The sequence below is a fragment of the Gymnoscopelus microlampas genome (assembly GCF_963454915.1).
Source record: "Gymnoscopelus microlampas genome assembly, chromosome: 11".
NCBI classification, from domain to species: domain Eukaryota; kingdom Metazoa; phylum Chordata; class Actinopteri; order Myctophiformes; family Myctophidae; genus Gymnoscopelus; species Gymnoscopelus microlampas.
The window spans coordinates 2397178-2411028 of record NC_139948.1 but is presented as its reverse complement, the minus strand read 5'-3'; the positions used below and the strand labels follow the sequence as shown (position 1 = coordinate 2411028).

The window sequence follows — 13851 nt, the reverse complement described above, 5'->3', positions numbered from 1 at the left end:
CACACACACACACACACACACACACACACACACACACACACAGCCTAAGCAAATAAGAGATAGAAAAAAGCATGACTCCATAGTCCAAACAAACAGGGCAGGCTAGGCTGACCTAAAAAAGCAACAACAGAACAGTGATAACATGAGACAGACAGACAGACAGACAGACAGACAGACAGACAGACAGACAGGCAGTGTGGGTTGGGTTTGCAATCTGATGCAACTGTGCTGCAAGCAAACATTGAGGAGGTAACGTTGCCATGTCTGCTTATTACAAGCGACTTGTTGGGCTTGTTTTCTGTAAAGTTGCTTGTATATATTAGTAGTTTGGGGGTTGCGTTTTTGTTGGGGCTTGTTTCTAAAGTGTAGTTGGTTATTTGGGGCTTGTTTCTAAACTAAAGTGTAGTTTATTTGGGGCTTGTTTCTAAACGTATTTCTTTTTTGTGCCACAGGGGAGCATTTGTGTTGTTAGAATGAATAAAAAATATTCCAAATATTCCACATTTTATTGCTTGTAGATCGGCTATTTTCAAATAGCCGACACATACAGGTTTAAAGTGCTCATGTGGCCTATAGTTGCTTCTTTTGGGCTTGTTTTCCTAGACCTGGTTGTTTATTTCCCCCGCACAGTCTGGCAACTCTGACAGGAGAAGGAGGAGGAGGAGGAGGAGTGTCCCCGGTGGGAGGAGTTGCTTTCCTATAAATAATAGCTCAAGTTCAAGTTCGACAAGAAGAAAAACACTCACTCTGGAACGTTGTAGTTTACAGACAGACAGACTCCTTCATCTCATCAGACCAGCAGGACAAAGCGCCACAGACAACATGTCGAGTCACGTGGACGTAGAGAAAATCGAGCCCACCACCTTCGAGGACCAGTACTACGATGAATATGAATATTATAACCTGACCGACAAATACACAGGTAAGATCATAGAGCCATGAAGTACTCAAATGTTTTACATATAGCTCTGTTACAAGTACAAGTTCGGTATTCAAAATCTGCTCGAGTAAAGTATAAAAGTATTGGCATCATACTTAAAAAAGTAGGCCACCAAAAGTAAAAGTACTCATAATGCAGTTTCACAAGTTTCACAAGTTTTCAAATGTATAAAAATCCTTTGAAAGAAGCTGATCTACAAGCTCACAACACGTCGCAAAACAACGGCGTCGCAAGCTTGTAGATCGGCTACTTTCAAATGTCCGAAATATAGGGCTGAAGTGGTTAATGTAGGCTATGTTTTGTAATGATAATCAAAATCTACAAAGTAACTACTAACTAGTAACTATAAAGTTGTCAAATAATTGCAGTGGAGTGAAAGTATAATATTTGCCTCTGAGATGTAGAGCAGAAGTAAAAGTACTGAAAATTGGAAATACTCCAGTAAAGTCAAAACTAAACATACCTCAAAAATGTACTTAAGTATAGTACTTGAGTAAATGTACTTAGTTTCTTTCCACCACTATATTTTGGCCATGCCATTATAGGCGTAAAAAAATGTTTTGGGGGGTGAACTATCCTTCTAAGAGCACAAATCTGGACCCTGGACAAATACATATTAATTTGGGGGGTCCTTGACATGAAAATGTTCGAGAATCACTGGTTTAAACAACATTTAGGAAACAAGCCCAAAGAAGCAACTACACTTTAGAAACAAGCCCAAAAAACCTGCAACCCGCAACTAACTACCAATATTCACAAGCAACTTTACAGAAAAACAAGCCCAACGTCGAATAATAAGCGGACATGGAAACACTGGTTTTCATGTTGTTTACATGTTTTCCTTCCACGTGTGTGTTGTTATTTGTATGTCCACCAGAGGGCAGTGCGCGCAAAGGCAGGAGCAAGAAGGAGGCCAGCGAGAACACCAACAGACACAACCCAGGAGGACATGAGAGGAAGATAGTGGAGAAGCTGCAGAACACAGAGAAGAAGGCCAAGGAGCAGTGTTGCAATGCTGATTTGGTATGTGGTTGCACTCTATTTTAATGACGTGCTTAACACCTACACTACTACTAGGTCACACAATGGACAATTGACATGCATCTAGGCTCATTCCTATGATAATCCTAATAAGCTCTATGCACAGTAGCCATATTGTAAAGAAATTGGGCCTCTTCTTACTTCCTTCACAGGTGTTACCAATGATACTAATGAAGGCTCTGTTCCATTCTGGTCAGGGTGCTGATATTGTGCATGTTGGCTCACTAGAAACACTCTATTTTGGTTCCCGAATGGCCCCTTATGGTGGGTGTATAACTCTGAGAGTTATGGGGGTCCTTGAAAATAAGACAACCACTATGCCACACTAAATGGAACAGAGCCTTAATTAGTATCATTGGTAACACCTGTGAAGGAAGTAAGAAGGGGCCCAATTCATTCCCAATATGGCTGCTGTGCATAGAGCCTATTCATGCTGGTGTAACAACCGGCGGTCGGCAGCCTTTGTTAACTTTGTTGAGTTTAAAGTTGTTTTTAAATCTATGTGTGTGCCTGCGCGTGCTCCTGTTCAAATAGGTTCCTGCGCGTCGTGCGACGCCATCCCACGAGCAATGCAACCCTGCCAAGGAGTGAACAGAGGTGGGAAAAGTACTCACATTTTTTTTTTACTTAAGTAAAAACATTAATACGGTAATGTAGCAATACTCTGTTACAAGCAGGGCAGGAATTTCAGGGAGGCCACGAAGGCCATGGCCATAGTTTGGCCATGTGCCCCTCAAAAAAATGGCACCACTTTCTCCTCAGTCTCTTTCATGTCACTATGTAGACACCAGTGTCTCTTACTTGTCATGTAGACAACAGTGTGTTTTGTTGAGATTCTGAATTCTTAACTCCCCTGAGTCCCCATCTTTAAACCAATCCTTTGATTGGTGCATGGCTGAGCATGGATCAGATTGTAAATACCATAATGTATTTATTTCACTGCATATTGTCTACATATTACATTTTAAATCATCCTAAAATCTTGTTTTATTTGATGGCCTTCCGGCCCTGGCATTTGGCCTTTGTGCCCACAAAAAATAGACGACACCAAAGGCCAAGTGGCCTTGCCCCTAAAATGTCAAAATTCCAGACCTGGTTACAAGTAAAAGCCTGGAATTAAAAATGTCCTTGAGTAAAAGTACATACATGTCATGTTTTCTTGACTAACATCTTCTATCCCATAATTCCGCAGGGCTAATCGGACGGCTAAACCTGGTAACCTGAACCATGGCCTGGTAACCGAGCTCAAACAGACGGACGTTTTTTTCCGTAAACGCGTCCGAAGGAAGGCGCGCACACTCGTGCGCGTTACGTGCACTGCAGCAGCATGGCCGGCTGAGTTGAGGGTCCCGCTCATCTTCGTCTTTTTCAGACCCGCCAGCGGTCTCCTGCAAGACGGGAGGACGTGGTTTTATCTGTCAGTGGTCTGACTCTGTGTGGTTCTCAAAAATGGGGTCCGGGGACCCCTCCCCCATGCAGCGGGTCCGCCTGAGGCTTTTCCAGGGGGTCCCGCCGAGCAAAATTAGTTAATGTGGCATCGAAATCTGTTTAAACACTTGAACGCTATTTTATGCAAAGGTTGTTCGGGAAATAGCCGATCTACTACAATTTGTTAACATTCTGGGGGTAAAAAAATAAAAAATACCAGATCTACAAGCTCACAACGCATTGCATCGCAGCGCGTTGTGAGCTTGTAGATCTGGTATTTTTTATTTTTTTTACCTCCAGAATGTTAACAAATTGTGATATTTTTGAATACTTTTGTATAAATCACAAAACAAATCTTTTCAGATGGGGGCCGTAGCCAAAAAATGCATAGCAATTTGGGCGTCCTTAACATAAACAACATTTGAGAACTATAGACCCATAACTGACCATGTAAAAGCAACTGGGACACTTTGACCAGTGGGATTTTTGGGGGATTAGTGTTTTGTAAAAGTCATTAAATGACAGCTTTTCAAAATGAAATTGTTTTTTTATTTGAATGCAAGGAGCATTTTAACCTGTTGGAAATAAATGTTTTGACGTTTGAAGTTTGTAATTCTTTAACTGTTTTTATAAACTCACAGATGTGTGTGAATTTACCAGTAGGTGACAGCACATGTGCAAAACATATTCATGAGAGTTACAATACACACACATACATGCATATTTAAGAACTTTACTGTGTAGTTAAGTGTTTTCTCTCCAGTTTATTGTTACTTAAACGATTAGGTAACTTCGCTCTTGTTATGACTTGCTAATACTAACTGTGAAAGGTGGGCACCAAAACATTCTAAGCACTTAAAGGTAAAGCTGAGCACATTGGAGAGTGAGCACTAGGCTCTATGCACAGCAGCCATATTGCGAAGAAACTCACAGGTGTTACCTAACCTCGCATCACCAGTCTTTCCACCTCGGAGGAAAGCCTGGTCTGCGTTCCAGAAGACAACATATGATCCGGTCTAGACCACGCCTACTGAAAAAAAAATGAAAAAAGAATCCTCTTTCCGGATTCTGCCCATCCGGTTTTGCGGTGCCGCTTTGTTTTGGTTCCCCAATCCCTATTTAAATGGAATAGAATTTCCCCGTGGGATAATACCGACGCTAAATAGTCTCCGGATAGTGCACGCACATTTACATTTAAAAAATAAGCTAAACAATGCCGCATCAAGGATTTTATTAGCACAGACCTATTTTGGGGTGAGACGTCTTTCCGGTTCTGCCCATCCGGCCACTTTTTCTTTTTTTTACTTCCGCTCCCGACCGGATCATATACCCGAAAATGGAATGCTGCCCAGGCTAGGTGTTACCAATGATACTAATGAAGGCTCTGTTCCATTCTGGTCAAACAGAGTCAGTGTGCTGATATTGTGCATGTTGGCTCACTGGAAACACTGCTACACCAGTGGGTCTCAAAGTGTGGTCCATGGTTCCTTGTGGAGGTTCCAAATGGCCTCTTATGGGTGTGTAACTCTTGAGAGTGTACAAATGGAACATTTGGTCGTGGAAATTAAAAAGAATCAGAGAACCACCACACTAAATGGAACAGAGCCTTCATTAGTATCATTGGTAACACCTGTGAAGGAAGTGATAACATGGCTGCTGTGCATAGGGAGAAGAGTAGGCACCTGGAAGAGTGGGTACTTTGGGGGGAGAAGAGAGTAGGCACTAGAGAAATGTGGGCACCTGGAAGAATGGGCACTAGGGAAATCTGGGCACCAGGAAGATGTGGTCACTTTGGTCACTTTTGAGTGAGCACTCCATTAATATCTTCTTGGATTATTTATTTTAATAAAAAAAAGTCTGTGGTGTCATGTGGTCACAGTCACACAGACATCTTGATAACTGACTGATATAGAGAAAACAGTGGAAATGCTGTCTTTATGCAGGCGTTGTGAGCTTGTAGATTTGAGCCACCATCATTGGTACGGATTGTTCCTCCCACACAAAGCATAAGCAATAGGCTCTATGCACAGCAGCCATATTGGAAAGAAATTGGGCCTCTTCTTACTTCCTTCACAGGTTTTGCCAATGATACTAATGAAGGCTTTGTTCCATTGCATGTAACACAGTGGTTCTCAAACTTTTAATTTCAAGGACCCCCATAACTCTGAGAGTGTACAAATGGAACCAAATTGACCCGTAAGGGTCCATTTGGTTCCATCCTCTCAGAGTTACACACCTTTTAAAATGCACAACAGTACCCTGACTCTGTTGTGGAACCCGAATGGAACAGAGCCTTCATTAGTATCATTGGTAACACCTGTGAAGGAAGTAAGAAGAGGCCCACTTTCTTTCCAAAATGGCTGCTGTGCATAGAGCCTATGGAAAGCCTTTAATGATGATAATGTGCTCATTCACCGGTGATTAGGGTTGCCAACATCCAGAACTGGAGAAACGGGACACATGCACGCGCGCGCTATTTTTTTCGGGTTTCCCGCGGGTAAAGTTACTTTTTTTTTAAACTTTATTTTGGTTTTAGAGTTAGGGTTAGGGTCACACACACACACACACACACACACACAAGCACTCGTGCGAGCACTGTGCCTGCCCTGTGCCTGCCCTGTCAACTGAGCGGTCCTAGCGCCCTTCGCGGGTGCAGTACGTTAGTCCGACAGCGCAGCGCTCCGACGTTTCAATACTAAACCCGAACCAAACCCGCACCCTAACCCTAACCGCACGCGGATGCCACATAGTCGGAGAAAAGGTCTGTCGGATTATCGCATGCCTCCCGCCCTTCGCATACAGCGCACAAACACGCAGCCAGACACACTGCAGTGTGCGCAAACAGAAATATATTTTTTATTTTTCCCTTTGCACCGGAGTCCGGGACAAACAAAGTCCTGTACGGGACACGCCCCTTTTGGCTCAAATACGGGGCGTCCCGGCTAATACGGGACTGTTGGCAACCCTACCGGTGATATAGAAAGCCAGGTATAATAAATAGGTGGCCATTATCAGGGTTGATTACAGCATGTATATGCCAATACATTTAATCATCCTAATCCTCCAGTGATGTGTTGATCCATTAATGCCAGGCCTTGCATTAACAACAGTCATATAATACAGCAGTGGTTCTCAAAGTGGGGTCCGGGGATCCCCACAGGTCCAGGAGGGGGTTCCAGCAAAATGTGTAGCAAAAATAACAGATCTACAAGCTCACAGCAACTTGTACATCTGCAATTTTTTTTATATTTTTTTGAAAAATCTCGAAAATGTTTGAAAAATCTTGAATCATTTTGAATTTCTTACAGTTTTTCACAATTGTTAACACACAAAAAGCGAAAATTCGGCACAATTTTCACAACCTTAACTTCATGTACTAATAGCTCCACCCAATTTGGCACTACTTCGCACTTCCTTATCTGCATTAGACTCTGACTTTCCTTCTTTACACTCTGATGTCAATTACATTATCACCTTGTTGTCCAAACACTACACACAATGTTCAGTTGTTGCACACACTTCTCACATAAAATCTCAAAGCATCAATCTACAACACACCTTGTTGTCCAAACACTACACACAATGTTCAGTTGTTGCACACACTTCTCACATACTGTAAAATCTCAAAGCATCAACCTACAACACACAAATAGTCAAATCTTTAAACATTCAGGTCTGGTGAGCAATTTGCACCACCGGGCTGCTCCAGTGCGTAAGTGGTTCCAGAACCACCCACATTTTTCCGGAGTTCTTTTGAGCTTGGAGGTGGAAGGTAAATGAACGGAACCCACAGAGCCCGGGTCCCATTGCTCCAAGCCATGGAGGAGGCTTGTGGCGACGTCACGTCACTGTTAGGGTGTGAATCTTCTGCTATCTCACGATTCGATTCCGATTCTTGCAGTCACGATTCCCATTCTTTTCCGATTTTTTCAAAACAAACGATTCTCGATTAGTAAAATATGTTTTTTTCCAATTCAAAATTGAAAAATGTCATTATACAAAAGTCGTGAAAATCGATTGCAGACCTAGTCACTGTTGAGGTCTGTCAGGGCTTCATGCGCCACTCGAGGTGTTTCCTCCAACGCTGCTTGGACAGGGAGAACATTGCCTATGATGTGGATGAGGCCCTCTGGCCAGACATGAACCGGAGGCATGATGCCTAAATTATGTAGAAAAATAAAACATTTTTGGCTGCATATTTGTGTTTTGTTTTATGTTTGACTATGAAAAAAGTGGGCCTACACTGAGTCATTTTACAAAAGGAGAACTGGCTCATTCTCCATAGTCTTTGTCATTCATATGGTGTGTTCCATTTCTATGATTGTGTTTTCAATTTTGCCCTGCAGTGCTGTAAATGTTTGGTAGTGTGCAGCACATGCTTAGTTGTGTGCACTCAATGAATGGTACTGTATGTGTGTGTCATTTGAAAATATGGCTGTGTGTACCAAATGAAAACACAAGTTCCATTTTGTGAACAGTTAAAAGATTTGATGGCAAATAGTCATCTTGCAAAGGGAGAGTAGGGTTTAGCATTTTGTGTGTGAGGTTTGCAGTTTTGGGTGTGCAGTTTTGAGAAAGCCGTTATTGTTTTGAGAAACGTGTGTTAACAATTGTGAAAAACTGTAACACACGTCTTCTCTTCTGGGGGGTCCCCGGTACAAAACATTTTCAGATGGAGGTCTGCGGCCAAATACATATCAATTTGGGGGTCCTTGATATGAAAAAAGTTTGAGAACCACTGTTTTACAGCTATATGGCTGTCATGCATCCTGTAGGGACGGTATAGGGAGCTTCCCTGCGGTCCGTTAGGCTGACCTCAGCAACTTCCACAGGCATGCAGATCCAGGGAACAGCTATAGGCTCTATGCACAGCAGCCATATTATCACTTCCTTCACAGGTGTTACCAATGATACTAATGAAGGCTCTGTTCCATTTAGTGTAGCACAGTGGTTTCCACAACCCCCATAACTCTGAGAGTGTACAAATGGAACCAAATGGACCCTTAAGGGGTCCATTTTTTAAGGGTCCATTTGGTTCCATATGTACACTCTCAGAGTTACACACCCGTAAGGGGCCATTTGGAAGCCCATGAGGGTCCCTGGACCCCAACTGTAGACCCACTGGTGTAACAGAGTGTTTCCAGTGAGCCAACATGCACAGTATCAGCACCCTGACTCTGTTTGACCAGAATGGAACAGAGCCTTCATTAGTATCATTGGTAACACCTGTGCATTTCTTCACAGTGTGGCTGCTGTGCATAGAGCCTATTCCCATACCATAGAGAGTAATGGCCCCTGTCAGGATGCTCTGGGCGGTGGCAGTGTGTAGAAGGACTTCACAAACAAGAGAGATCGCAAAAAATAAATACAAAAAAGTGGACTTGACAAACGTAAACACCATGGGGTGACCTCAGACTGAATTAAAAAGTACAAGCAAGATGTTGTCTGAACGTGTTGACCTCTTGAGTAGGCCTATGTGCTGCTGAACTCTGGTAGGAGGTATAGAGTTCCCCTGTGTAAGCACAATAAATACAAGCACTCGTTTGGTTTGTTTATCGATTAAATCATGTATTACTGAGGTCAGACAGAGTGACAGGAGGCTCTGAGATAGTTACGCAGGCTTAAAGGTCCGGTAATGTGTGAGTGACCTAATATTATAGTAGTGTTAGTTTATTGTATATTGAACTGTGTTGTTGCACAATGTTTGTGGCCTAAGCCCTGAGGGATATGTCTGTAAGGCAATGAGTATAAATTATGTGATGAATGTCTGTGACTGTTGTGAGTGTCAGCACATGTGTCACTACTGTGTATGTGTCTTTTGTGTGTGCTATGTATTGTTTTATGTCTTTTGTACTGCAGCTTTTTCGTCCTCCACTCTAAGACAAGTTTCTCCATTGGGAGACAAATAAAGATAACCTTATGACCTTGTAAGAGGAAAAAGAGGCGTCTTTAAATTTGGCCAATGGTTGGACAAGACCAAGTGGGATGGGAGAGACCATTCCCAAGCTTTATTTTGAGACGTTTTTGGGGAACTGAGAGGAGAGGATGACTGAGAGGATGACCTGGGGGACAGAAGGTGGTTATCAGACCAGTGAGGGCTTTGAAAACAAGGACATTTTTTAAATCACTTACTTGCACTGGCAACCGATGCAAGTAAACCAGAGTAGGGGTGACGTACTGTCTTTTCTTAGTCCCAATAAACAGTCTAATACATATAGCATCACAATCATTTTAACCACTTTAACCTTTTATACTTTGGCTATTCCGAGTGCCACACTATGAGCTTGTAGATCTGTGAAGATTTGTGCAACTCTTTGAATTTATCTATTATAAAGCGAACATTTTTAACTCAAATCTTTGCTTCTGGGGGATTCCTGGAACAACATACTTTGAGATGGGGGTCGGAGGCCAAATACATATCATTTTGGGGGGTCTTTGACATGAAAAAGTTTGAGAACCACTGAGCTAAGAGACCTCAGAAAGGTTTCTTCATAGGCTCTGTGTGCATAACTGCAAAGATACTCACTGTAATATACCAAGGAAGATAGCCAATCCCACACCTCACTACTGTTACAGAAAATGGTACACTAAAAAGGTACACAAAGAACAGGTGCTGATACATTTAGCAGATTTGACTTGTTTTCCTCAGGAGTCAAATGGTCCAGAATGTTCTGTACCTTACATGATGTTTACTGATCAAACAAAGACACATTTAGATGCACACTTAAATGGGTCTTATTTATAAACACCTCCCTGTTTACCCAGTCTCTCTCTCTCTCTCTCTCTCTCTCTCTCTCTCTCTCTCTCTCTCTCTCTCTCTCTCTCTCTCTCTCTCCCCCCCTCTCTCTCTCTCTCTCTCTCTCTCTCTCTCTCTCTCTCTCTCTCTCTCTCCATCCAGCTGTGGTCTGTGCTCCATACTGGCAGAATGGCATTTGAGATGGCTATGAATTGAAAAGACTAGATGCTCGGCCCCGCTACGCGGGGCCTCGCGTCTAGCCCGCGGCCACGCCCACGTAGCGCCCGCGGCCACTTGGCAGCGCATATAAGTGGCGTAGCGTCATGAGGGCCAGTGGGGCCGTGGCTTGGTCAGTGAAGACCCTGTAGCGCGGATGATATGTGGCATAGAGGGGCAGATTTTAAATCTCCAGAGGAAACATCCGTGGGCTACCATTGGTTCAGCTGTGTGCGGTCGCCCTGCGGCCCCTCCTCCTCGACCAATGTGCAGTATTGAGAGCCCTGACGTCACAACATTTGGAGCGATGGGCACTGCACTCTGGTTGGTTAGGGTACACCTACTGCCCAGGTGGAACCCACTTAAAGGCTGGATGGGCAAACCCAGTTAGGACCCGCCTCGGTCCCACATAAACGTGGCTAGTAGGGGCCCAGCTAAGGGCCAGGTAGAAGATACTTATACTCGCATGGGCATCGCAGTTAAGACCCACCTCGGCCCCACATAGAATTGCCTAGGTGGGGCCCACCTAAGGGCCAGGTAGAACACACGTATGTCCACAATGACATTGCCGACATGGGGTCCATATGGTTTAGCCCACCTTGAAACCATATGGGAACTACGCTGGCGTGCTGGCTGGAATGCAAAGGCTGCATCATACCTGTAGTGTGTAGTTTGATGTTGTGTGTGTAACAGACATACCTGCAGCGTGTAGATCAATGTCCATATGAAAGTCAATGCCCAGCAGTGTTGTTTTTTCTCCAGCAGAGTTTCTAGTGTCTCTATCTCTCTGGGTACAAACACACTTGTCCGTTTGCTGGCGGAAAACGGGTCGCTACGAAACGGAAGCTCTTGTTCCGGATCCGGCAATTGTGTTATGTATACAAATGTGTTGCGGAAACCGGATGTGCTTTTTCCGGACCGGATCGCGTCCGTTTTATCCGTTTTTTTTAACATGGGAGTGGACGGGACTTCCGGCCGTCCGTACGGTTGCAAACGGACAAAAACGGACAAGTGTGTTTGTACCCTCTCTGGAAGATGTTGCCCATGAGCTCTGCAGCCGCACTGAGGTCCAACACAAAGACTCTGACATTAAGCTGCTTCACACAACAAACATCAGCACCACGCTGCTGTTTGTCCAAAAGACACAATATCTCCTCTCCCACCGACGTCATGTGTTCATTTATCGACAGCCGTACAGACTCCTTTTGACACATTTTACCTCGTTTATCCAGCTCTCACTGACTCTCCCCTAATACAGTGGTTCTCAACCTGTCGGTGGGGACCCCCCACAGGCCAATGTTAAAATGGTAGCACTTGTTCCTCAACATAGTGTGAATGTGCGTGCAAAGTTGACCGCAATCGGACGCTGCATTGATGATTTGTGGCATTTCGTTCTAAACGGGCCACTCCTGCAAACTTTAGATGTGAATCTTAGCCAATCGGGATGGAATATGAAAAGTTAAACAGATCCGTCTTGAGCACATGACTATAGAGATCATGTGTACCGATTTGCGTGAAATGTAGATAAAATCGGAAGGAGTAATGTAAAGAATTATGTTTTACATAAGTCGGCCTCCTGGTGGCGCTATAAAAGGTAGATGTGAAAAATGCAGGGCAAAGGTTTTTCCTTGACCTGTAGAGAGTGCACATACAAAGTTTTACACAGATTGGTGCAGTTATAGGTAAAAACACATATCGGGCTGTTATAGCGCCACCATGAGGCTGATTAGAAAAATCTCAAGTGGAATGTCTTCCTGGGCATAGTGGGAATGTGGGTGCAAAGTTGCACGGAAAGTGCATGCTGTGTTCATAATTTGAGGCATTTTGGTCAAAACGGAGCAGTCCTGCAAACTTTGTAAGCCATTTTTAGCCAATCAGGATGGAATATGAGAAATCTGAAGGGCCCGTTTTTTTAAATGACTATAGAGATACTGTGTACCGATTTGCGTGATGTTTGGACAAAATATGTAGGAGTACTGTGGAAAAATGTGTTTTGCAAAAAGCGGCCTCCTGGTGGCACTATAACAGGGCCATGTGAAAAAAATGGGGCAGAGGTTCTGAATTGGCTTCCAGGGAGTGTGTGTGCACAGTTTCGCTGCGATCAAGCCAACGATGCGGGAGATTAGCTATCCACAGACGGACGGACGGACAGGGGGTGAAACATACTCTCGCGCCATGCCTTTTGGCCTGGCGGAGACAATAAAAAAACGAAAGTAAAGGAAAAGACCATTACTGCAACAAAAGTAGTCAACAAACTGTACTATATAACATTGGCCAAATTGTCAAATAATGTAAGAGAGGCAAACATGTTGAAAATAGCCGATCTACAAGCTTACAGCGCCTCTCAACGCGAGGCGTTTTGAGCTTGTAGATAAGCTATTTTCGCAATATTGACTTGTGGAACGGAGTCAAACAAAATGGGGGGAGGGGGGGGTCCCCAGGTGAAATATGAATATTTGGGGGGGGGGAGGGGGGGGGTGGCGGGGGGGGGGGGGGGGGGGGGGGGCGTGGCGTGAAAAGGTTGAGAGCCACTGCCCTAGTTGGACCGAAATTATCTGAAATTACTACCATAATGCAGCCTAAACGTGCGTTGGGCGGTCCTGCCATTACGTTAGTTACTGGAGTTGCTGTGGAGCTACACAGTTCTCCACAAGACACACAAGGCCACAACATACACCATGTACAATGGACTAACTGAGCAGCAATAATAACATTCGCCGCACGAACGTGCATTGTTGACAAAGTGATTGCACCATAGAGTTAAAAATAATAGAGAGGGCACCGGATATCGCCTCCCATCCACTTGCATTGAGTTGCTCACCCAGCGCATGAAGCGAATTCACCCCTTCTTCCGGGTTGTAAAGTGTGATGGGCGTAGCCTATTTGGGGCCACTGTGATACGTTCTGCGTCTTCTGTGACACGTTTTACGTCACAGAGGTGCGCGGCCCCAAGCTCTCTGCGATGCCATTGTCTGGAAACTGCTCCTGGCATGACACGACCAATGAGAGTGAGCGCTGTCGTTGTTGCTAAGATACGGTGGCGTCTCTGCCCCATAGCTTGTAGATCTCTCACGCATGATTGGCGTAGCAGCGTTGCCAGGTCTGACTGTTTGTATAAGCGATTTTGGGCTTATTTGGGTGCACTTTTGGGCTCGTTTCCATAGACCACGGCAGTGCTTATTTCTTTCCCGTGACCGCGATGTGGCAAAAAAAGGTGCAAAACGAACCATCCGGAAGTAAATTGCGAGATGAAATATATAGCACTTTTTGATTATTAGAGAAGGAGACACATGTGAAGGTGGAAAATGAAATGTAGGAGATTATATAGTTTTTCATGAGCGATTTTTGTAGCAAGTTGTGAGAGAATTGGGCCACTCCTGTGGGCGGGGGGCTCAATAGAACCATTGGGGTTTGAAAGGAGACGCTCTCTGTTTGAGTGGTAGGATGATTAACTGATCAACTATGGTAACACTTTAGAAACCGCAAATGT

The 13851-nt window shown here is 44.2% G+C and overlaps 1 protein-coding gene across 1 annotated transcript; it reads left to right on the top strand.

Moving 5' to 3' along the window:
* The first annotated feature begins 740 nt into the window (after positions 1–740).
* Positions 741–3640, top strand: nupr1b (nuclear protein 1b). Its single transcript, XM_084072218.1, has 4 exons — positions 741–922; positions 1818–1963; positions 2516–2578; positions 3174–3640. Exons 1-3 carry the CDS (start codon positions 823–825, stop codon positions 2570–2572), a joined length of 303 nt encoding a protein of 100 aa, XP_083928344.1. The 5' UTR covers positions 741–822; the 3' UTR covers positions 2573–2578; positions 3174–3640.
* The last annotated feature ends 10211 nt before the right edge of the window (positions 3641–13851 follow it).

Excerpts from the sequence above, each read along its gene's own strand:
- nupr1b (XM_084072218.1), top strand. The coding sequence starts at position 823 with ATGTCGAGTCACGTGGACGTAGAGAAAATCGAGCCCACCACCTTCGAG. Across the intron at positions 923-1,817 it reads CCTGACCGACAAATACACAG|AGGGCAGTGCGCGCAAAGGC; the intron begins GTAAGATCATAG and ends TATGTCCACCAG. Across the intron at positions 1,964-2,515 it reads AGTGTTGCAATGCTGATTTG|GTTCCTGCGCGTCGTGCGAC; the intron begins GTATGTGGTTGC and ends CTGTTCAAATAG.